This window comes from Lycorma delicatula, chromosome 8 (genome assembly GCF_047948215.1).
Source record: "Lycorma delicatula isolate Av1 chromosome 8, ASM4794821v1, whole genome shotgun sequence".
Lineage (NCBI taxonomy): Eukaryota > Metazoa > Arthropoda > Insecta > Hemiptera > Fulgoridae > Lycorma > Lycorma delicatula.
Genome location: NC_134462.1, coordinates 37,794,936 through 37,819,773, shown reverse-complemented (window position 1 = coordinate 37,819,773; position 24,838 = coordinate 37,794,936). Strand labels below are relative to the sequence as shown.

General features: G+C 30.4%; 2 protein-coding genes across 6 annotated transcripts in view; one reads left to right on the top strand and one right to left on the bottom strand.

Annotated features, from left to right (window-relative positions):
* Nucleotides 1–10,638, top strand: part of Mvd (mevalonate diphosphate decarboxylase) — a 40,291-nt gene extending 29,653 nt beyond the window's left edge. For all 4 annotated transcript variants that reach the window (XM_075374091.1, XM_075374089.1, XM_075374088.1 and 1 more), the window contains one exon: nucleotides 9,106–10,638. In XM_075374091.1, the coding sequence (XP_075230206.1) occupies nucleotides 9,106–9,273 (168 nt within the window). In that variant the 3' untranslated portion in view covers nucleotides 9,274–10,638. The remainder of the gene's footprint in view (nucleotides 1–9,105) is intronic.
* A 2,790-nt stretch (nucleotides 10,639–13,428) lies between these two features.
* On the bottom strand, nucleotides 13,429–20,912 carry sun (ATP synthase subunit epsilon stunted). Of its 2 annotated transcripts, XM_075374093.1 has the most exons (4): nucleotides 20,773–20,912; nucleotides 19,216–19,346; nucleotides 15,194–15,229; nucleotides 13,429–13,547 (listed from the first exon to the last, which is right to left on the bottom strand). In XM_075374093.1, exons 1-3 carry the CDS (start codon nucleotides 20,796–20,798, stop codon nucleotides 15,219–15,221), a joined length of 168 nt encoding a protein of 55 aa, XP_075230208.1. In that variant the 5' UTR covers nucleotides 20,799–20,912; the 3' UTR covers nucleotides 13,429–13,547; nucleotides 15,194–15,218. The 2 variants fall into 2 exon arrangements, with proteins under 2 accessions (XP_075230208.1, XP_075230207.1); XM_075374092.1 differs by lacking the exon at nucleotides 15,194–15,229.
* Nucleotides 20,913–24,838: the final 3,926 nt, after the last annotated feature.

Genomic DNA, 24,838 nt, shown 5'->3' with positions numbered 1-24,838 from the left:
GTCTTAAATGTGTGACCACACACTTGCATTATCTTGATGCAACTGTTACTTGTATATTTCCGTAGATTTGGTGTCTCGTATTAAACTGCCATCCTAGAACAATGCAGAACCTTCAGGTGATATTGTTTTCTGATAGTTTGGCCTTCTAGTGCATGTTTTTTACGCACAACTTTGCTTTATTTGAAAAAATGCCAGCATTACTTTTACTTTGCTTGTCACTTGTATTGATTTCTTTGATCTAGTGGATAATGATGACTTCCACTGTGGTGACTGGCCTTGGTTTCTGGTTCATCGGTAGTTATCATGGTGTTAAGAATCTAGGATCACTGTTTGAACACTCCAGCATCCTGTGCTTTGTCAAAACTAACCTTTTTTGTTCAAGTGAAAACAGCTTTGGGGTAAATTTTGTGACTAATTTGTGTATACAAAAATCATTTAGTAAAATTGTGGGTGTGAAACAATTGCTAATAATAAAACCAATCCTAATATCATTTAAAATTTCTCAGACAACAGTTTTCTATTATCAAACTGTGCTTGTTGTTATTGGCATTTGGATTTTTGAATTTGTTGACAAATTCATATCAGTATGCTGTCATTCTCAGCTGAAGTTTAACTATTTTGAAAACAGTTCTTTAATCTGTGTAATCCCCCACCCATAGAATCATTCCCAAAAATTTACTCAATGTTAAAAATTTCTCTACAAATTTGTTTTAATTATTATATAAATAATAATCAGTGAAAGGTAGTAAATTAGTATTTGCCTAATAACTTGCTTAAATTAGTATTTCACTTTATTAGAATAAAATAAACTGTACAAGACAGAATTGAAAGAAGTTCACTACAGATGGGTTGAAGTTAAAAAAAATCCCATTTATAATTACATACATTATGGTTTACACTGATGTATGAGTTCACATGAACTTTTTTAAATTAGAATAACATATTGATGTAGTGAATAACACTTGTATCCAAAGATGTGAATAAATAAAACTGCATGTTGTTCTAAATCACATCTTACTTGTTTGGATTTAGAATGTGTATTCTAAGATATAAAGAATTTACTATATTTAATTGTCAAACTATGCTGTTTAAAAAATTAACTTAGCAAAAATTTTCACTACGATGGAAATGAATTTACAAGGATGACTTAATCATATAATTTTGTAAATTATTACTACTATTGGTTTTATGATACAGTTTAGCAGTCTGATACAATTTAAAGCTCTGAGGTGCCATTTTATGGCATTCAACAGTTCTATTTATTTATTTTTATATATCTACAGCTCTTATAACCATAACTGAAGGTTAGATTTACAGGTTCAGTAGTTATAAAGTTTGTTGCAATGAGAATGTGTATATGCTTTCCTCTTTAGAATGGGTACTATACACTTTCACATGCCCCTCTGCCATTGATAACCCTAAATATTTATTTGAATGACTAATTTATGTTAAATAACAATAAACATGATAAATAAGCAGCAAAGATGTCTTGATATCTATGGTTGTAGTCTGCCAATTATCATTGTGCAGCCAACTGTAATCATTAAAACAACTTGTATACATGTGGAGATGTAATGTGACTATATTTTAAATTCTCACTCCTATAAATGAAAAATTCAACATGGTAATCAAGAAATGTTGAACAATTGTTCTTACAGCTTTTCTTCATTAGATTAAAAAGTTGATGTGAACACCACATATCTTCCTTGTATGCATATTAAATTACATTACACATTTTTTTTTTTTTTTAGGAAAGTACATAAACTTTTATTTCATTAATAACGTATGATATTTTTTCATATATTTTTTTTATTGTTGAATTATTATTTATTGTAACAATTTTTAACAGTCCGAGGTTAATAGTTATTAATAAATCAACATATTTAAATTTAAAAAAAAAGTTAAAAAAAAAAGGAGATGAAGTCTGATTCAAGCCAATGTGCCTTCCCCTTGTAAGATCCAAATGTTTCATTAATTAGAATTTCATTTAGCTATAACTCTGGAACCAATGAAAATAAATACCACTTATGATATGTCGTTGAAAAGCTTTCAGTGAGGGCTTATTACTGCAGTTAAGAAATAGTCCAAGAAATAGTTAAGAAATAGTTTTTGGATTTTGGGCTTTTTTTGGACACTTTTGGTCAGTCAATTGCAATAAAAACGGGAGATACACAACTAGATGTTACCACAGACCTAAATCCAAAATTTCAACATCCTACGGCTAATCGTTATTGAGTTATGTACGTACATACATATATGAGAAATGATTTAATAATTTCTCATATAAACATAACGTTGTGCAAGTTCAGGAAGTGCTTTTGGAATGTTAATAAATCAATTCTATGTTAAATCTAATGTACATACATATGTATGTACATATACATATATGTATGTACGTACATAGAGACGTCACGCCAAAAATCAAAATGGATTCACGGATGGTCAAAATGGATATTTCCGTTGAAATCTGAATACCAAAATTTTTCACGATCACAATATTTCCGTTACTTCATACAAGGAAGTGAAAATGAAATAAATTAAAAAAATAAAATTATTAGAGGGGTGAAATTTTACCATTATTCAAACGAACTTTTGGAAGGACAGGTGAAAAAATTTTTGGAGCAAGAAGGCTTTAGAACTGATTAAATTAAACTAAGTTTTACTGTACTTAAGTTTTTCTAGAAATATATACATATATATAATTTACTTTATAAATTAAATAAATACCAAAACACAGTTATAGAATTGATTTTATTAACCTTCCAAAAGTATTTTCACGAACTACTCGCATCATCAGTTGGTGACATGTTTATATTATAAACATAACGTTGTGCAAGTTCAGGAAGTGCTTTTGGAATGTTAATAAATCAATTCTATGAATATGTTGTGTTTATTTAATTTATAAAATATCAATTAGCATAGCGGTTAATATGTTCATAAAGTATTTGCATTTTCAAAAAAATAATTTACTTTATGTAATTGTACTTCTGAATTTTCTCTCAATCATGTAATAATTGTTTTTTAACGTAAATTTAATGAACCAGCAGCTCATTTAATAAGTGAAAGAAAAATCGCAAACATTTATTTTTAGGAGTGTTCTTGTTATCAATAGAATATGTTTAGCAGAACATGTGGATAATTGTAGATGATTCATTTACATTTGATATGAAATTTTGTAAACTGACTATTTGAATAGACCTCAGTAATTTTACATAGTTACCTTAGTAACGTAGATTACTATCACGCAATAGGTTAATAATACCAATACAGATAGTTGGTAATTGTAGCATCAGAGAGACCCTTGGGGAAAATTCATGTGGGACTGAAATAAGAGGAATTTATCCTTTCGATTATGATTTTAACAGACGATTTAAGATTTAATAAATGCAGCACTTAACAAAATAAGATTTAATAAAATATTTTTCAGGTTTGAAATAATAAAAATATTTTTTAGGTTTGCCTTTATTTTTCTTTTGACCTTTGATAACTTAGTTCTGTTTGATAGTTGATATACATAATTAAAAAACAACATTCCTCTTAATATATTCTTTTCCATTTCTCATTATTTTTAGAAGATTGAGATTGTTGCTAGTGCTTAAATGTATACCAATTTTATCTTGAAGCAGTAATTTGTTTGTTGTAGCTACATATCTTGTAATGAAAACTTACTCATTCAGATAGTCTTACTTCAGGAAATTTAATGAGAGTTTTTCAATGCTACAAAAAGAGGTTTCTGTTTCCAGCAAAATTCTACATTTGTATTTGTCTACAGTTGTTTTAATCGGTATCATAAATTTTTTAAAAATGTATTTGATTTGTGGGGGGCCCTGGGACATTAGCCACTTGTGTCCTAGTTCTAATTTGGCACTGGTTCTATCATTATTTAGCGTGAAAATTAATTTGAAATATTGCAACATATTTGTTCTTAGTAAGATTAAAAGATAAAAGCTCATAATATGTTGTGCATTATTATGGTAGAAAGTAAAGAGTTTAGTAAGTTTGAAATAGCATTAATTGCTAGATGTTAGTTTCTGTACTGCTGATTCTTAGTCGAGAACTAATTTTCAATTAAATGTACGCTGCAATTTTGATTCCTTGGATATTTAATAGTGTGTATAATTTATTTGTAAAACTTCTTAAAATTGCTTTAAAAACTACTAATTATTATGTATACTTGTTTGTTTGGTGTTTGGTTAACTAACTTATATTTTGACCAGTAATAGTAACAGGGCTTTTTTTTTAATGTAATTTATTAGTTTTTTTTTTTTTTTTATGTGTTAATAACTACAATTAATTTGTGTTTTGAATTTAATATATCTTTTTTAGTAAATATGTAACACAATTTCTGGTTATTTATATAAATCTGTATCATTATATAAAAAGAAACATGTTTTTTATTTGTTTGAGATAAACAAAATACTACTTGATCAATCACAACCAAATTTTTACCCACATTTCGTGGCATAACTGAGAACTATGAGTCTTATCACTGTGTGACCTGGGTTTGAACTGATTGATTTGAATCAATTGAATGATTGATATTACAAAAATAATGGAATTAAATTTACATTAAGTAAAATAAAATAATATTAAATAAATTTATGTTTAACAATAATGGGCTTCATGCGGGAACTGCGTGTGAAGCTAGAGTGGTGAAGTATGCTCCCACTTTGTTAGTGAGGTGATCTCCCACTTTGTGGGAGACTAGACCAATCATCACCATCAACTGGTAACAAACAGGTTGGCCCAGAGGTGCAGGTTTTGCAGAGTGCTGTTTATAATATCTGCAAATAATCGTCCGATTTTCAAAATTTAAATGGGGTATTTGTTAGTAGGTTGAAGGCTAACATTTCCATGCATCAGGTACACTTGTCAGTCTAACATATCACAGTTATTTGGAAATATATATATATATATTTATATACAGGTGATTCAAAGAAAAGGGAAAATTAAATAACGTTAATGAAAATTTTTTTTTAGAAATGAATTTTATTTCATGTAATTGTACTAATGTTGCCATTTTAGGATACATACATTTTAGTTGATTTTTTAAAGATGACATCTTGCAGGTGACCACCTCTTCACGAAGTCTCTTCGTTAAATTGTTCATGGTTTGATGTAACATCTCAACTGGAATTTCCGCAGTTGCTTCTCGGATCTTTGCCTTCAGTTCTTCCGTTGCAGCAGGTCTACTGCGGAACACTTTGCTTTTAAGGTGACCCCGCAAAAAGTAATCGCAAGCTGAGAGATCAGGCGATCTGGGAGGCCATCTAATGTCACCATTTCGTGAAATGACACGTTGTCCAAACAATCGGCATACAGCTGCCATCGATATTCGTACAGTATATGAGATGTTGCTCCGTCTTGTTGAAACCAGGTGTGTTAAGAATTGGTGAAAATCTCTTTTGTTGTTCCACAACAAAGGTTTCAAGCATGGCTACATAACGAGTCGACGTCACTGTAATCGCAAGACCGTTGTCATCCTCAAAAAAATAAGGGCCTATAGTACTGTAAGATGACATAGCACACCACACGGTCACTTTCTGGCTGTGCAATGGACGCTGGTGTAGCTGCGTAGGCTTTTCTTGTGCCCAGTATCTGAAATTTTGCTTGTTAACAATTTCACTGAGGTGGAAATGCGCTTCGTCTGACATCCACAGTTCATAAACAAACGCTTTGTTATAATTTTCTTCTGAAGCATTACATTACAGAATTGTGCTTGCACAACTGCATCATTCGGTTTCAGTTCCTGGACGATCTGCAACTTGTATGGATGGAATTGCAAGTTCTTCACTAACATCCTTTGAACACTTGAACTATGCAATTGTAAAGATGCTGAGAGACGACGGATTGACCGATGTGGACTTCGTGTGACAGCATCTTGTAAAGCTTGAACATTCTGTGGTGTACGGGTGGTTCGCTCACAGCCTGGAGGTTTCTTTTTCATTGCCGAACCAGTTTCCTCAAAATTAAATATCCATGTTTTAATTGCATGTGTTGATGGAACATGGTCGTGCCATCCCAGATTAAAATGACGGCAAAATTCTCTACACGCTCCCTCCACACTGTCATTGTTTTTGTAAAAACGCTTTGATAGCAAATGCATGTTGCGCACCACTCCAAGGATCCATGACAACTAAATGGCAGGTTAGGTTAGAGAGGCTGACGCCACTTATCAAGTGCCACCAATCGCCCACGGTTACCAACACAACTTTCAAAATTTCCCGTTTCTTTGAATCACCTGTATATGAAGTTTGACTGTTTGTTATCGCACCATGCGAAAACCAACAACCCATTACTTTCAGATTTGCAGGATACATCTGTGTTATCCCAGGGAAGGTTTAAAGCCATCGACAGAAGCCCTAGCACCCTTGAAGGCTAAAATATTAAAAATATTCATAATTTATTTGTCCCCAAGGAGTGTGAAGTTGTGAATTAAAGATATTCATTAAGGAAAAAATAGATTAATCCTTTTGATTCATTATTATATTTCTGCCACCATGACAAGAAATAAGTTATAAATTTTTCTTCATCAAATGTATATCTACTTTAGTTACCAGAGTTACTATTATTCTATCTTTTCCAATTTATTTCTTTTTGAGGTTAAAAAAGCCCGAATAATATAATTATTATGTATCAGTATTATTCTCACAACCATGAGGGTAAGTGCAGTGCGGTGATTTAGAGGGTGGATCCCTCTGGGTAGATGGGAATGGCTACCAAACTAAACCAAGCTCTGCGGGTGTTCAGGGTGTCGGTCCCTCTGGCAAATTGGGAATGGCAAGCAAAGCAAGCTCTGCAGCCATAAGATAGGCCCCCAGGAACCCCTGAATTGGTTCCCAGATTCACCTGGGCTGACCTGAGCCCTGAAGGTCCAGGTTCTGGCTAGACAGGCTGGCTATTGCCATTATAATTCTGTCATACCTTATATTTGAATTATAACATCCAGAATAAACCTACTTCTAAATTTAATTTTCACTATTGAATTTAACATACAATCATGATTTATTTTTTTATTTTTAGACAGCTGGCAGCTAAATCAAGGCAAATCAAATTTAGTTTAAAAATTGAGATTTCTTTGTACATAGTTTTATCAAGTAAATAGTTTTATAATGTCTTTTTTAATGTATTTGCAGGATTGTAAGTAAAAAATGGTTCGTAAGAATCTAGCGGATTACGAAAACAGTATAAATAATTTTTTTCAATTTAAAAAAACAAAATTTCAGAGGTTAGCAAACATGCAGTAGTATCTTCACAATTTTAATTAAACTGTTTTGCTCATTTATAAATTAACATTAGCTTTATTTATCTTTAAATATTATTTTCATCAATGTTTCTGTTATTATTAAATTCAGTATTAACAGTTTAATTCAACGTTTCTCAACCTTTCAGTATTTGCAACCCATCTTCAATCATAATTTTTATCATGCCCCTCTCATACAATAAAAATGTATTTTGATGCTAAAACTACACTGCAACCTTAATTACAAATTACCAAGAATAAGTAAATTTATTGATATTTGGCAACACTGATCCACTGCATTGACAAAACCAGAATCTATGTCTATCTATTGCTCTCTGTTTTATGTCCACCATATCAGACATTCTCACGGCTTCACGAGAAGTTCGATTTGTCTCAAATATTCTGGAATGTCTGCAAAACGTGTATAAATGCTGCTCCTTGTTCAATTCCAGCCAGTTTCAGTCAGGTCAATCCTTCTATTGTTATCGAATCTATCATGAATGTGTATGTTGTAATTGCAATGTAATTGAATGTGTTAATTGCAATTCACGATATTAAATATTCACTGCAGTAGATTTGTACAGAATTATGGATAAATTTTTAAGTTGGCATAAGTGAGCATTAGATGACAGTGAAGCATCAACAAGTGTACAGACAGCGTTTGTTCCAAAAATAAAATCAAGAAAATATTCTCAAGAATAATTAAATTCTGGGTTTATCAGTACTGAAGTAAATGAAGAGGAAAGGTCCACTGTGTGTCATTTGCTCAAAAATGTTAACAGCAGACAGCATGAAACCTAATAAACTTAAACAACATTTGGAAACACTTCATAGTGACTACGCTAACAAGCCGTGAGAATTCTTTAAATTAAAATTAAAATCATATGAAAAGCAAACATAATTTAAAAAAAAAAACTTTGTCTGTGATTGAGCTTTACTTGCCTGTTACAAAGTTGCATATAAAATAGCCAGATATAAAAAGCCTTAAACCATTGGTGAAGAGCTTATTTTGCTAGCTGCAATTGAAATTGTGTTCTATTTTGTGATTTGTTTTAGGTGTGTTGGAATTATTAATAAGTAACTGGAAGTAATGTGTCACTTATTAATTAGGTGCCCTAATGAGTTGTTTGTATTGGGCTGTGTTCAATAAGCATACAGCCTCATGTATGCATTTTTAAATAACGTCTGAATAGGAAATATTCCTGCATTATGGTGCTGTAGACAGAACCATGCGGACCAAATCATAATCATCGAGGATGCAATAATTATTTTTCCCTCATATCCTTGGCATGGATTAAATTGGTATTCTTCCAAACCTGTTGAACACCATGAGAAAGAAGAAGGGATGAGATATAAAGAGGGGTGGACTATAAGAAAGGAATGACTACCCATTACAAAAATGTGAGATGAAACAAACTAACTAATGTGGTTCATCAGAGCCTGGTCCTATGACTATTCAAAATTCCTTTGGAAATTGAATTTTTACCCTGGAAGAGAGCACAGTATTACTAACCAATAATACTGTACTGTTCAACTGAAGTATATGATGCATGAAACTGGTTTTTCTCTGTGTATTAAACGGCCATTCAAGAATACATTTGGGCTTCACTAGGAAAATCCAAACACTATGCTGTATAAAACTATCAAAGCCAAACTATAAGCTGTCCATTTATTTTCCCACTTAAGGAATTGTACCCCACTAGTGTATTTAACTGCATCAAACTTATGTCACATTAATAGGTTGTTAAAGGTGTTTCAAATAAAAAAAAGTAATTTTTGCAAGCTCGGTTCCAATTAATTAACACCCATTGCACAAAATACAATTAATTTTTTTATGTACAAGCAAAATTATTTTGTTTTAGGAGATTCCTTCAGGATACGGGGAACCACATAATCCTGGTTTACTGAAGTATATTATTCATACCAAAGTTGGAGATGGACCATCTATTTTAAAAGACCCAAATGAGCACTTACTCAGTGATAATGGCCTTCCAACATTTTTAAGTACTGATTCTGAGAAGCTGAATTAATTTTTAACATGTTATTGTTATTTGATAATTGACTTAGATTTCCATGATGCCAGTATTACCAAAAATGGATGTATAAAAAATTTAAGGACATTTACAAAAAAAAAAATTATTCTGATATTATTTGTTATTGAAGTATGAATGGATTTGATGAACGTATGACTTTTTTCTGTCCTAAAACATAACCATGTGATTTTCTTTATTCCTTTTTTTGTTTTCTTTTTTATATTATCAAAAAATCCATAAAGCAATTATGGCTTGATACATATTAACTGACATATATTTTTACTTTCTAAAAGTTACCTTTTTTGTTTCAATATCTTCATGAAGAATATGAGAGCATAAGATTCGCCAAGGCAGTTTCAGTAAATATATAATTACCCCTTCAACATGACAGGCATCAAAAAGGAGGTTATGGATTCCACAACTGGTTATTCTCTTTTCTAACAAAAATGCTCACTTGTCAAGATAAATGTGCTGAGAGGTCAGTATGCAAATGAAAATGGATTATGTTCTACTTTCCTACTGCGTTCAGAAAGGATATTGACTATAGTTCTCATACATTATTTGAGGTTGTGAACAAAAAGGTTATTTAAATTTTAGATCTGGAACGTTTAACTACATATCTGCATTTACATTGGGGGATTATTTGGTCTCCTAATGTTAAACTTTGTCATTAATTGTCTTCTTTATCCTTAACACCTTTCTCATCATATCCTCATACAATTTTTTCCGTTTAATCACCTTATGTGTGTGTTAACTGTCATTTACTACTCACTTACAGCATTTTATTTTTTTCAGTTTTTTTATTATTATACTACTTTATTTTTATATGAATGCTTTCCAATAGCGCAACATTCTGCTCAAATTAATTTATAAATGGCCATTATAAAGTAAAACAGTTTATTAGTTCAATAAGACCTTTTTCTACGTCTTAATTTAATGGTTAGGAGATTTTTTAATAATAATTTAACATATTCATATGAAAATTTCATTGAATCATTTAACAACGTAAAAAAAAGAAGTTAATTCATGGTAATTTAATTTTTTATTGGAGTCAGTTGCAATAATGACTACACCTCGAACTGGCTTGATGAATTTGTGATTCAATGATATTCTCAGATAATTTTTTTGTGTATAAATGGTAGTAGAATTATGCTAAATTATATTGTTTTGTTATGGTGAATTATTCTTTGGTTTTATATCATGGTAAATTATGTATGGTTAAGGGTTATACAATTATCTAATTGGTATTATTTTATATTTAATGTATTTAGTAGTTAATATTTATAAAGCTTTTACAGTTATATTTTTTACAAAAGTATATTTTGCATAAATAACTATTACAAATAAAACATTTATACTGCATATATTTTTATTTTGTTTCCTTCAATTCTTAAAACTGTCAATATATATTATAGCAGAGCATCGCTATCCAGTCATTAAATATCAAAATTCGCTGAAAAATAATATTTATTACTGTTTACATATATATAAATGATCCATGATTAGGGTTATGTATACATATACTAAAATTTTACTAAAAATTATTTGTGATAGCTAGACTTTTTACACCTTGAAAAATATTTATTTAGCGAAAAAATAAAATAATATTAAGTACCTTATTTTCTGTTAATATGTAATAAAGATTATCTAAGTTAGAATTTGTTGATATTTACTGCACTATATTCACAACTTGAAAATTATTTTCTCCGACAAAGAAGAAAGCTTTTATTATTTTCTTTAATTTGAGGTCATTGAAGCTTCTTTTATGTTATAATTTATTCAAGTTATTTCAGTAGATAAAAATCTACACACATGAACTACTCTGAATTAGCAAATAGGAGAATTGAGATGTAGTTTTTTTTTGGCCTTTGTGGTCTCATAGACCACTGTAGTCATTTATTTTGGTCTGTCATTTGTTTCTTAACTTTGGGATTTTTAAGTCTTCATGATTCCTAATATCTTTTCATCCTGTTAGATCTTGCTTTTCATTCTGCCTCTGAAAAAACCCTCTTGATCAATCCTGATTTGTTTATATTCAGTTGAAATCTTATATTTTTATCCTTCAATTTTTTCAGTTCTTCTAGTGTTAGATCCAATTCTTTCATGTCTTTGACTTCCCTAGCTATTCTCTTATCTGTCTGCCTTCATATATTCACCTCAAATGTCCAAAAAAGGAAATCTTTTTCTTTTTCATGGTGTGGACTATTGATTCTATTTCTTTATAAACCACCTCATTTGGTGAAATTCGCCATCCCTTTTTTATTTATGTAATTTATAATTATTCTTTTTTATATTTTGTCTGTTCTGTTTTTCTGATTTAGTTTGAAAAGTGTTTCACTTCCACATGTCACTTCTGATTGTATAACCATTATGTTTGATTTTAGTGTGAGTTGATAGGCATTTTTTATTTGTTGAGCTTTTGATAATTTGTTTGTCCTTTCATCCCAAGCAGTTTTCTCAATGTAGTTTTTATTTACAGGTGCATCACAAAGTTCTGTCAGGACTTTCATAACCTCTTCTACTCTTGAAAATAATGAAAAATTTCATTTTTTGTGTCTAAATTGCTTCGTTTGTGAGTTACAGCTAGTGAAAGATTTAGCTCGGATTTCAACTACCCCAGTAAAATGAAGTCGTTCTGAAATTTTTAAGGGCACAATTTGTGATTTATGGTTTTAAAAAATAGAATAAAGTAGGTCCCAGAAAAGTATCAACAGTAATTGTCTGCAGCCCTGAAGAACTAAAAACAGCAACGAAAGCAATACAGAAGGCATGCCTGAAATGTGTTGAAAATGGCGGGCTCATTTTTGAACATTTATTATAAACCAGTACATATAATGCACTAGTGTATTATATGTAAGTCTAGTGTAGTGTTTCTAAATAAAATTCAGATTTTTGTAACTTCTCTGTTTTATTCAACTTATCTTACATGATTTTGCTCAAAATTAAATTCTCAACAAGTTTTGTTTTAAGGTTTATTACCCATTTACCAAAATTATTGTACATCAAACAAAAACAACAGGGTTTTTTACCCTGTATTGGTTTCACCTCTTACCCTGTATTGGTTTTACCTAAGATTTTTCAATAACTACTCAAGATATATATGGGTTCTAGTACCCATCTTATTTGATTTTTCAGGTCAAAAATAAGCAAATAAAAATTTCACTATGGCCTCACTTCACCCGAGGTAGCTAAAATCCAAACAAACTCTTTCGCTAGTCATAACTCACAAACAAAGCATTTTAGGACATATGTTTATATCAGCTTTTTCCATTATTTTCACAATTAGTATAGATTATGAAAGTCCTGGGAGAACTTCGTGATACACCTCTGTATATTTTAATTTTTTTGAGTATTCAAATTTTTATAAATGTATATATGAAAATACTTTTGGTATTATAGAAGTTCAGTAAACGCTCTACTATAATTTCTGTTTACTAATATTGTGGTAAATAAGACTTGTAAAAATATGTTTACTCTCATTCTATACCACTAATGTGATCAAAATATAGATCCATACAAGCATGTACCGATTTCCCATTTCTTATATAATTTTTAATACTTTTTTATCAAAGGGGCTTTGTTAGTTGCTTTATATGTAACTTCACATACGTACTATGTACATAGATGTATATTTTGCATGCTGTTTTTATTTTTTATTACTCAAAGGTTTTTTCAAATACTTTGTACTTACTTTTCTTTTAATTATCCATCAAAATTTTATTGAGAAATAACCTAAATAAAAATGGAAGTAGCAGTATAATTAACTACTGTTAGTTAACATGTCTATTCTATAAAAGAATCTGATCCCATACAATTTGTTATTGCCTCCAGTAGTGGAAATTGCCTTTATGTGGTGCTGCAGATGGAGGGAGAAAAGCAATAACAAGATTATAAATTCTCATTTCTTACCCCCTTGCAAAATTAAATTGCAAGGGGTAGAGTTGGAAGAGACCTTAAGCTATTGTAACGACAACTCTGCCTAAGGGAAGAAAGAACTTCATGGAGGGATATAAAATTAGGCTATTACCAATTTAATGAATTAACTAACACTGCTTCTAAATCAATCTAATAGGACAATGCTATAGGAGTTGCGTTTGGTGTGAATATACTCGAACAGGTATAGTGTTCAATCTTCAGAAACTGAATAAAAAATGGTGTGACTATAATTTTTATTTAACAATTTATTTATGTTTACATTGATTAAACTAACATTAAATCTTTACAATTAGGAGTTTATTGTTGTTATGAAGATCCTGGTGGCGGGATCAATTCTGAAAGCAAAAGCAATGAAAAAAATTAGAAAAAGACGAAAGTACGTTTAAGTAAATAATTTAACTTTGTTTATTAGAAAAAGTATTTTTCTAATAAAAATAACTGAAATCAGTTTTAATCATGGAATTACTTTTTATCATGTAACTTTAGTTTTAATCATGTAACTTTTTATTTTAAAGGGATTAAATTTTTATTTACACTGTAATTGTATAATTCACATAGTCAAAAACAATACAATACTAGATGAATGCACTATTCAAGTCATGTTGATGAGTAGTACCAAAATTGTAATAAATCTAGATGAAAATACTTTTCAGCTGTCTTTAAATTCAGTTTGTTGATTTTGTAGTGCAGTAATTGAATAAAACCTTTTTTTGTATTACTGTATACATATTATTAGAGGTTTAAAAAGGTAAATAACACACAATTGTGGACATTCATTCTTAGCAGGGCATAAGTAAAATAAAATTGTTAGTAATTGTGTTAAAATTGTTAGTAATTGTGTTAATTGTTAGTAAGTGCTATTACTTTATGTAAATTACAGATACAATGGGAAAAGACAGACCTTTAGTTCTGATTAGCCTCTTTTAAGTTATAATGATATTACATTTTTTAATTAATTCAGGGACTCTAGTTTATGCAACATACACAGAAATAAAAAGTTAACAATTTTAGTTACTTCAGGGACTCAAGTATAATTATAAACTGATTTAATCTTTTAAGATCATGTAGCCTTGGAACTGGTTATGTACGGCGTCAGTTTTAAAATGCTGTTACAAAATCATTTTGTATGGCATCTAAGTCAGTTATTTTTTTTATATTCACAAAGAAATCAGTTTTATTACACAATTTGAACGACGTTTATACAATGTAAACTGTTTAATTTAGACTAGAAAGAATATGACCATTTTTTTTTCAGAAATGTGCTTTGGTATTATAATTGCTATGAGGATTACAGATTTTTATTTATACAAAAATAGCTTATCTTATTAGCAACATATCAATATATTGATATGCGTTTTGTAATGAATAACAGTATACAGTTGGGAATTTTATAAAACGTAGTTTTCTGAATCTACTTTCAACGTGCAAAAAAATTCTGCAATTAAATTATCGTACTTTTTGTACAGTTTCAATTTTTTTGTTAGACGCATAAAAAATATCCAATCATAACAGGTTTTTTTTCTCAGAATCTGTTAAATCGCTTTAATATACTGTAATTTTTTTCACAAGAGGGTAGCATAAGACTATGAAGGGAGGCAATCAGATACAAACATATTTTCGCGATAATCAACCGCGGATATCATTGTGATGGGAAAAGGTTAAAAACTGTTGCGCAAAGATTGCTTAATATTTACTAGAATTAATGATGCTAAGAATTAGTACTATATTACTTACTATATACTATAGTAACAATTTAATCATTAAGAAACTACCAAATTAATTAAACTTCTGCTGAGAAAATTAATGCTCTAAAAAAAAAAAAAAAAGACGTAAATTGTAGGAATAAAGCAAACTCGCACTCAACATGCTAACACATTAATTAAATAAAATAAGAATTAAATTTTAAATCAATCCAATGACTTTTAGTAGAAGTAACTGAAAAACCACACGCATAACCTAATTACTTAATATCAAAACTTACATCAGAATTATAATTATTTTCCGTTTTAATTTTCATCTGAAATCAATAACAATACATTTGATGTTTCTAATTATAGAATGTATATCATATATAGAGTCCAACTCAATTTTTTTTTCATACAAACATTGACGACAGCATAAATAAATAACATAAATGGTATGAAACATTTGTACAGCAGTTTTATAATACTAATAATAATAAAATACTTCTCGTAAAAGTAGCTGATAAAATTTTAAAACAAATCTCAAGAAAATTGTTTCTGTTCAGATCTTTGCACTCTTTAATTTCTTTCAAGAAACTGATAAAGTTAAACTAAATGTAAACTATTTATTGTTATTATTAAACATTCATAAGAATTTTTAATTTAAGAATTATTAAAACCAACATGGTAAAATGTTTAAATAAAATTTTTTCAGATTTTTAATTTTTTTTATAGAATCCATTATTATTAAATAATAGAGATATTGTTCTATGAATTTTACAAGCAAAATTGTTTATATTCATAATAGAATTATGGTTAATAACTGCAGAAAGATCTCTTTTCTTCTTTTGGGAATTTTTCATTTTCTTAAATGCTTAAATTTTTTGGTTGGATAGTAAATCCAATTGAAAACCAAAAGATTTACTCCCTCAGTAGCATATACTAATTTTAATTACATTAGTCAGCCAGTTACGTGAACACTTACTGGACCGAGATAACATTTTTATGGGGAACCTTTGGATTCATGTTTCCTAGAAACTAAATTTTGGCAAATGAATTATAATATTAATAATACTTACAGTAATAATAATAAAAAACTAATTCTCAAATTAATTTAAGTGAAATAAAATTATTAATCACTTTTCACTTTATTTTATGTATAATAACAATCAATATAAACAAATAAACTTTTTTAGGCAAATTATATATTTGGCAAATAAATCACTTAACATACAAAATAAGCAAACTAATGCAAAATTTAAATGTAAAAAAATGAGAGTCTTACCACAGCAACAGGAGTAAAGGAAAAATCTGTATAGGAGTACAGGAATAGTTTGAAGGATATGGTAGAAGATACATATTAAACAATTCTATCATGCCAAAATTGTAATCCAGACTGTATTTGTTTCTTCGTTAACTTCAAAGCTAAACAAAATGTTATGAAAATAATGAACAAATTATGAGAAACATAACCAATTAAAAAGTAGTAGTTTCTTTTTTCACTTCATAAAAAATGTTTTGTTTAGTGTTATTTATTATACAAAATTCTATAAAAATTTTAAGCAAGGATTTGGTGAAAAATATAACATAAAAATTATCTTAAAAGGAACGACTGTTCTGTAATTCAGATTTTTCTATTATGCACCCTGCAGTCTGTTTTATGTTTCTTGGGGATTTATAAAAAAATTGATATTTAAATCATACTTTTTAATGATTAAATAATGTCATAGATAAATCATTTTGTAAAACTGTTACTTGTGTTGGTCTGTACAGATAAAATAGTGATCTGGAATTGTTTTTATGCAATGTGAATATCTCTTTCTGTATACAAATTAATGTGCCTACATAATAATATTTATAATTTGAAGTTTAAGTTAGTTTTAATTAGTTAAGTGTGTGGAATATGTTAAATGTTTGAGTTAAGCATATAACATAGTTTTTTAAGTACTTTATACATTACTTTTCTCCATATGGCAAATCTGCTTTTGGATGACCTGTTTACAATATGGTTTAAGTGAATATTGGTATTCTGTTAATATTCTACTAGCGTATGTTTCTTTGTCAAGATAAGGGTATGTTTTATTAGTGACTGTGTAACAATACACCTTAAAACCATTGCTGTGGGTGACATGACTATATGAGCTGTAAGTCGTTCTGCTTTACTGTTGAGTGGAAAAGTGGTATAATCTTTTCTTTTAGATATCTGGCAGATCTAAAGTCAACCAGCATGTTGGCATTTTTGCTGTACTTTGCACCTTCTATATACCTCCTTATGGTTTTACGTTGTGAAATTCCCACAATGAAATGTTTTTTTTTTTATACTTTCAAAGCTGATATAGAAAAAACTGGTTGCCATGTATGGTGTTAAGTGATGAATGAAAGAAATATACAAAAATGGTATGAAATATTTCAGAACAATAATATGAACACATGTTACAAAGAGCATTCTGGGTGCCCTCAGTATTCACCAACAAATTGAATGGGTCATTCAGATTTGAGACTTTAGATTTTTTTGGAAAAATTATCCCTAGGTGTAGAGTACAAAGTTTATGCCCAGTGTATGTTATTAGGTCAAATACAATGAGAATCAAGTATGTATTGGAATTTTGAATCTGTCTAGTTATCTGTCAAGAAATGAATTATTTTAATTTGTATTATTCCATCTTATATTATGTTCTTTCTGTTATTTATAAATCATCACCTACTTACTTTTATTGAGGGGGTAGTCAGTATTTGCCAAATAAATTTTCATCATTGCATTGCAATGTCAGTGCTGCCACATTCAATAAGTCTGTAAATCTCTGCTTGTGCTGTACTCCACTTAGCCAATCTCTATGTCCTTTCAACCACTAGTGCATTATCACCATTTATAGAATTTTCCATGTGGTTCATGTTTAAGGAAGCATAATTTTCCAGTAAATTTAGGATATCCATATATCTCCTCCATTAATCTAAAATAATCATGGTCCGTGATCTGATACATTGCAGGCAGAAGCATTTTGTGGCTATCACTGAGACAGCCTATCTTTGTTTTTCCTGCACAAGAAGAAACTTTCAACTATTTCAACAGTTAATAAAGTACCAGTGATTGCACTATTTAACACAAGACAGTGCCAACATCTCTCTTTATATAATTTTCCTGATCTACATTTTCCATCTACCTTTCCTAAACTTACTACTTAAATTCATTATATCTCTCTTTCTTGCACATCCATCAACTCAACCAGTTCGTAAAATCATATTGTGGCCGCAAGCATATGCAAAATGTACAATTCTAAGAATTCGTTAGTTTCATCTTTCACTTCTTTAATTGAATGATCAAATTGATGTTGGACCCACACATAATTACTAGTTAATGTACAAATGTGTTACAACATGCAATTTTTATTGTTTTGAATGTTACATTAAAAAAAAAAACAGCATTGTAATCACAGCTCAGTAACAACAAATAAAATGGAATAAAAATATTTATACTGAAAGTAAATTTATTTCTTGACAGATAATTGGGTATGTCAAAATTTTATATGTAGTAAATAGATTATGAATTTCTCAATTTGATTGTCACGAGCATTGAAATAAAAATACAATATAGCATCACTGGAGGAATATTATTTTTTTATAAGTATAACAAGGTAAACAAATTCTTTCTGTGAACAGATGGTCACTTACAAAAAAAAATTAGCTCAAAGCGACATCATTACCTCCAATATATTAGTAGTGAAAGATAAAAGTTAATTTTGAAACATCTAATGAAATTTATCATATATCAATTTGTTTAGCAGATAAAATAAATGAGTTTGTTGAATATGCAAATAATTATGATATCTACATTTTTCACAATATTTTTATTATTTGTAAAAATTTCAATACGTAATTCAATTTTACAGTTATTTATAATGTGAAGCAGCATAAAAACACCTTTTTAACTTGAAAAATATCAGTGCAGTATTTTAGGTCATACGTAAGTAATGATTACTAGGAAAACTCTGAGATAACAACTATACATGTTCCTATTCATAAACAATCTAATTAAGCTGTTTTATAGATTGAATGATTTACAGGTTAAAAATAATACAATAATTTTTGTAGTAGAATTTTTTCCAATAGAGGAAAGTATGAGATATAAGAAATATTTAATATCAATTATTGCTTCAGATAAAATATAGATTTATAGATAAGACTGATAGTTTTGTGAAATATATATATCCTTGGTAGCTGATAACACTTAACATTTACAAAAATGTTTTTCTTAATACAGACTTGTAATCATTCGACAATAAAATTAATTTTAAACAAATAATTTAGCATATAGCTAACATACTTGCTGGTTTTCCATCTTTCCATGGAGTGAAGCGAACATTTGTTTCTTCCCTTTTTGCTGCTTCAGCTTTAAATTCGGATTTTAGTGCTCTTCTGAGAATTCTGGCAGCAATGTTGGAATATTCAATGTAACTGAACAAACAATGAAAATCCCAGATACATTGAGAAAAATATTTAACACATTAGAATTCTGTTAAAGAAAATATATAATAAAGTTAATTTCTAAAAATTTAAGTCACAACTACATCTTAATGAGACTGTGAAAGGAAATAGAAAAATATCTCCTTAACGACAATTTAGTCAGTCTGAATCTTAATATTTTTATACCCATAAAAAATACACATTTTTCCCACAGGAAATTATTTTCTAATTAACAGTAATATTGACTAAACCAACTTAGATATATCTTTGTATTTGTGCAACCCTATACTGACTGTTTTACTTTCAAGAGCATCTTTAGCTTTACCTGCTGGACTTAAAATGACTAATTTAATTTGCACTTTAATCTTGAGTAAACTTGTGAAATATGCAATTTAAGGCAACTATTTGTACTGGATTGCTCTACTCCTTTTCCACAGTTATTCATACATTTTTACTTTGTTAAATACTGAGATTTATGTCTGCTGCTGCCCTGGCTAAATATATGCTATGCTGGTACTTAATTTTAGACAACAGGGTAGCCATCATACAGTATCGTAACAAAGATTCTCTCCTAGTTTAATGAATAGTTCACATACGGAAAACATTAGCTCACACAACCAAACGTAAAATAATTATAAACTAAATTGGGAATTCTTTTATTAAAAGAATAAAATCTTTCATTCAGTTCAATAATTTAACAAATTGACATTTTCATAGGGCCTAATTTATACGAAAACCACTTCATATAAAGTAATTGTTGCATATTTTCACTAGTTTTATGGTATCCTTTACATTGAGATGTATGTGCAACATAGTACAGTATAACACCATAAGTTATTAAGGATGAGAGATTTGTTCAGTTAACATGTACTATTTCTAGCTAAAACTTCATCACATATTGTTTTTCTTTTTAAACTATATTTTCCTATTAAAAAGAATTTTAAGGTATGTAATTAATGCTTAGTGCTCAATTACCTAACCTTTTTGGGTAAACTAGACCGGTCTTCTTCAGATTTAAACAAAAAAAAGGGGGTAACTACAATCACAATAACCATTTAAATACACAAATTTGCTTCTATAAAAAAGTATTTGCTATTAGTTTAAAGTTAACTTATTATTAAAGTTAACTTTCTAATAATAGATCGTGAAACCAACCACGAGTCTGATCAGTGACTGTCCTAGAAAATCTATGATCTTTAAAAATTGAAATATCATGACATAAAGGTGTATAAAAATTACCGAACGATGAAATTATTGGAAATATTTTAATTTTACGATAATGGCTTCAGGTTTTCGTCGTATCACAGATTCAATGTCGTTTAGGGCAAGTGTGAAAATCTGTAACTACCGTTAAAACAATCAAGTAGAGATAAATAATACGTATAGTTTTTATTTTGAATGAAATAATTTTTCTTACGTGAGTCCTGCTGCACGCCAGTTCATTTTTGTGGTTTATTAATAAACTTCGAAAAATTGAACACTTCCAACCTTCTACCTCTCGTCAGCTGACGACTGAAGAAGAACAGAGCGACATTAAAAATTTAAGACAGTGTTGCTAACTACTAAGAATAAAATATATTAGTGCAAAATAAAAAATTATTACTACATTTATTTTATACGATTCTTTTTTCCTTTTTTTATTATAAAAATTTGGCATTCTTTAAAATATCCATTTTTATCTATAAGTTATTTAAAGCAATTGACTATATACTAAATTATTATTTTTTTCTTGAAGCGGTCGTGTTTCATTCTGTTTATGTTTTACATTAACAGAATAATTTCCTCGTAAATGTTTTTACATTTTTTAATGACTCATTTTCATAATCTTTGAAATTATATTTACAAAAGATTTTTTTTACCCAGTTTTCGGCTTCTTTGTTAGTGAAGTTGAAAACGACTCTATTATTAACAGCAACCTCACTAAGTCTCTTATAACTTGGTACGGGTATCCTTATGGCGTAAAGCAAGTTAAGTGTCAATATTGAAGCATACTACAGCGCTGCAAAATGAGATGTTGGGAACTAAATAAAGCCATTGAATGCTTGCGCGACTACAATCGTGATGGTAGGGATTTTTATTTTACTCAAGTCGGATAATCAATCATATATATCAATTTTTTTCATAAAGCTTATTAATAAACTGATAAAATTTCAAAAATTGTTTAACCTCGTGTTTTTTGACAAGCAATTAATTACTATGCAGTTGATATCAATTTTAATTGAATTGGACAATATATTTTACGACTGCTATATATATTTATTTAATCAATATGTTTTTAATATTTATGAAAAACAACTTATTACGAATCCACAATAATTACGCAAGTTTTCTAATTCTTACATTATTATAACCTCAAATCTTATTTTGTAATTAAAGAAAGATACTATGTATCTTTTGTTTTACAAAACACACACCTCCGCGTGATTTTTATTCACAAATTTATTTTCAATTTACAAGGATTCACAATCGCAATCAGTTGTTTTTTAATGCAATGAAAGTAGGTCACTTATTTAAAATACAAAATCAGAACAGAACACTTTACATCGGTTTAAAATTAAAACATAGTTTTATTCGTACTCTTCCTTTTTTTTTAGTTAAATAGGTGGGGAATCCCATTTATGGATGCCTAAGAAGTGTTGGGCTAACAGGTACCACAAGATGTTATTAATATGCATCATATGCAAGCCTGTGCACTACCAACTAAGTCACCACCCCTGGCTACCACCCTTCCTGGTACCATAGTGAAGCACTCCTTCTGGAAGGAGGGTGATACACCCACTCACACATTCATATGTCATAGTGCAATCACATGACAATAGTAATATCAACAAAAACACATCGGTCACAGCAAACATGATACATCATAATACAGAAAACAGATTATGAAATTATGTATGAAGAAAAATCTCACATCAAACATACTGCAGGATTCAAAACAGCAAAAAGATACACCAGAAACACATAGAATACGCAAGAAATAAATATCATACAACGTATACTATACAAGAGAAGAAAAACAAAAAAAAACCTCGTCTCACAACAACATAAACATTATATAAAATAAATCATCAAAACCAATACACCAAATACATAAAAATATGCCTAAAATGAGACATTCATTAATATTATACGATCAATGAAACAACGCAACACTATAAATGCATACATCAAACAGCAGTACAAATCTGCAGCCAAACAGCTAATCCTCACGGATTGCAATAAATACAAAATACTATGTACTACAATAAGGGCCCAAGAAACAGGGAATTAACCCAAGATCAGATAAATATCATAAAGACATAATATATATCAAAAGCAGAATACTGAAATATAACAAAACAATGGAATTATAAATAAAAAACATTACATCATAATATCAGTACAGCAAACTTGCATCATAAACTTGCAGCCTCTTTACGTCAAGGCAACCCCACATGCACAGGGGACCCCCTAGTCGCTCACTCAGGGACCTGTCTGCCCACACCCTCTAACGCCCCCTATTGTTTCATGACTCCTCCCATGCTTGGAAGTATCTCATCATGATTTTCACGTATATAGTGATCACCTTCCAGTTTTCTTTCTTTTGTATCATTATGTCCATCAGCTCCTCAGGCTGGAACATCACTTCCCTGCCTAGTACGTCAAGAAGCTCTGTCCTAGGTCCTTCGTATCTCAGACAGTGAAAGAACACGAGATACATACTGTATCTCGGAGAGTATGGAATTTTCTCTTCCTCGCATACCAGGCAGTTCTGTTTGTTATTGAGGCCGTACTTATGAAGGTATGCTCTGTACTCATCATGGTCTGCCATAAACTGAGTAAGGCAGTAATCCAGCGAGCCATGAGCTCTCCCTCACCAGCACCTTACATCTCTCACCAGATGGTGTATCCATCTGCCTTTTGTGCTTCCATCCCACTGTTTCTGCCACTTGTTTTCCATCTCCTCTATCAGTGTTCATAACAATCTTCTTCTGTCTGCAGGAGAGAGGGTCCCAAGCTCATGTAATCATATCTGTAGTTTGATTACCAGATCTATCAGGACAATTCCTGCAAGTACTTATATCGCATCCTTCAACACGGTTCTGTATGCTGCCATGATTCTTAGGCAGCACCTGCTGTCTAAGGACTCCAGACTCCATCATGCCTTTGTACTTTTGGTACTCGATTACTCTCCCCCCATACCTCTGCTTTTTAGAGTAGCATTGAATAGACTATGTTTACAAGTAGTTTCCTACTCTGCTGCCTTGGGCCATGGCAGTTTGGATGAAGGGCAGCAACTAACTTCCTTGTTCTTTCGGCTTTTTCACATGCCTCCTTTAAGTATGTGCCAAAATGAAGTCAAGCGTTTATCCAGACACTTAGGTACGTAGTCGCTAGTCATGACACTATTCTTTGCCCATTCAGTGGTATCACTATGGTGGGTCTTTGTTGAGGCTTAGTGATCAGGACAGCTTCTGTCTTTTCCGACACCATTTGTAGCCTAACCTTGTTCATACATCCGCTTATTGTGTTGAAGGCATTGGTTCTCTTCTCAACTGCCTCTCTCCTGTTCTTGGCTTCAGCTACAAGGGTCAGAATTCCTATTCTTATTTACACTTACCTATGTGCATGCACTGTTTCATTTTATTTAGTTCTATCGGCTTTACCACTCATTTAGTGGTGCTACTTAATGCTTCAAATTTTACAAATTCCATTACATAAGATTCCCTATCCAGTTATATAGAAATCAGTGAACGACCTATTTGAAGTTGCTAAAAAACTTATGTAGTCAAATGATGCACTTGAATTTTAAATTTAAACTTATACGAGTATATAGTGCTTTCATTTTAATGTCTTTGTAAGTCAGTTTTAATTAAATGTAAATTGTAAATTTTATAATTTCAGCACATTGAGTTTTAAGCATGGCTTCGGCCGGCTATGTGCAAAATTTGTATATTGTGATTAAATGTGCATGTGGCCCATGGAACGCAACGCAAGAATGGCGGGAGTTTCAATATTTCTCCCTACAGATCGCAGAGCCTGGACAATGCCCCTTGCTGCTGTATTTTCTATTATCGGGCGGATTTCATCGATTATTTAGTGGCGGTTATAAATTTATTTATGGACGGATTTGGTAATTTGCTTGCGTTCCTATCCGTATGGAGCATGGTGTAATTTATTTACTGGTTCTGACTGTGATAGACTAAGCTTTTGAGCCTAGTAATCCCAGCGTGATTCCCCTTCAGTCCATCCGCTGAGGTACTTTCGGTACAGCACCTATAGGCTAGCAGGAGTGCGCCTACCGGAGCTCTAGTTATTTGGAGAGAGAAATGCGCCCCGTTCTCCGGAGGGAGTCGCATATGCTGACTAAATGAAATTGTGGTCTCTTCGTGAGACGGTGTGGAGTGATGTCTAGCTTTTTATAGTTTTAACAAAATTTAATTGCGAAAACGGTCACTTTCGCGGCCGGATTTTTTGTGCGGTTTCCATTTATAGGTTACGCG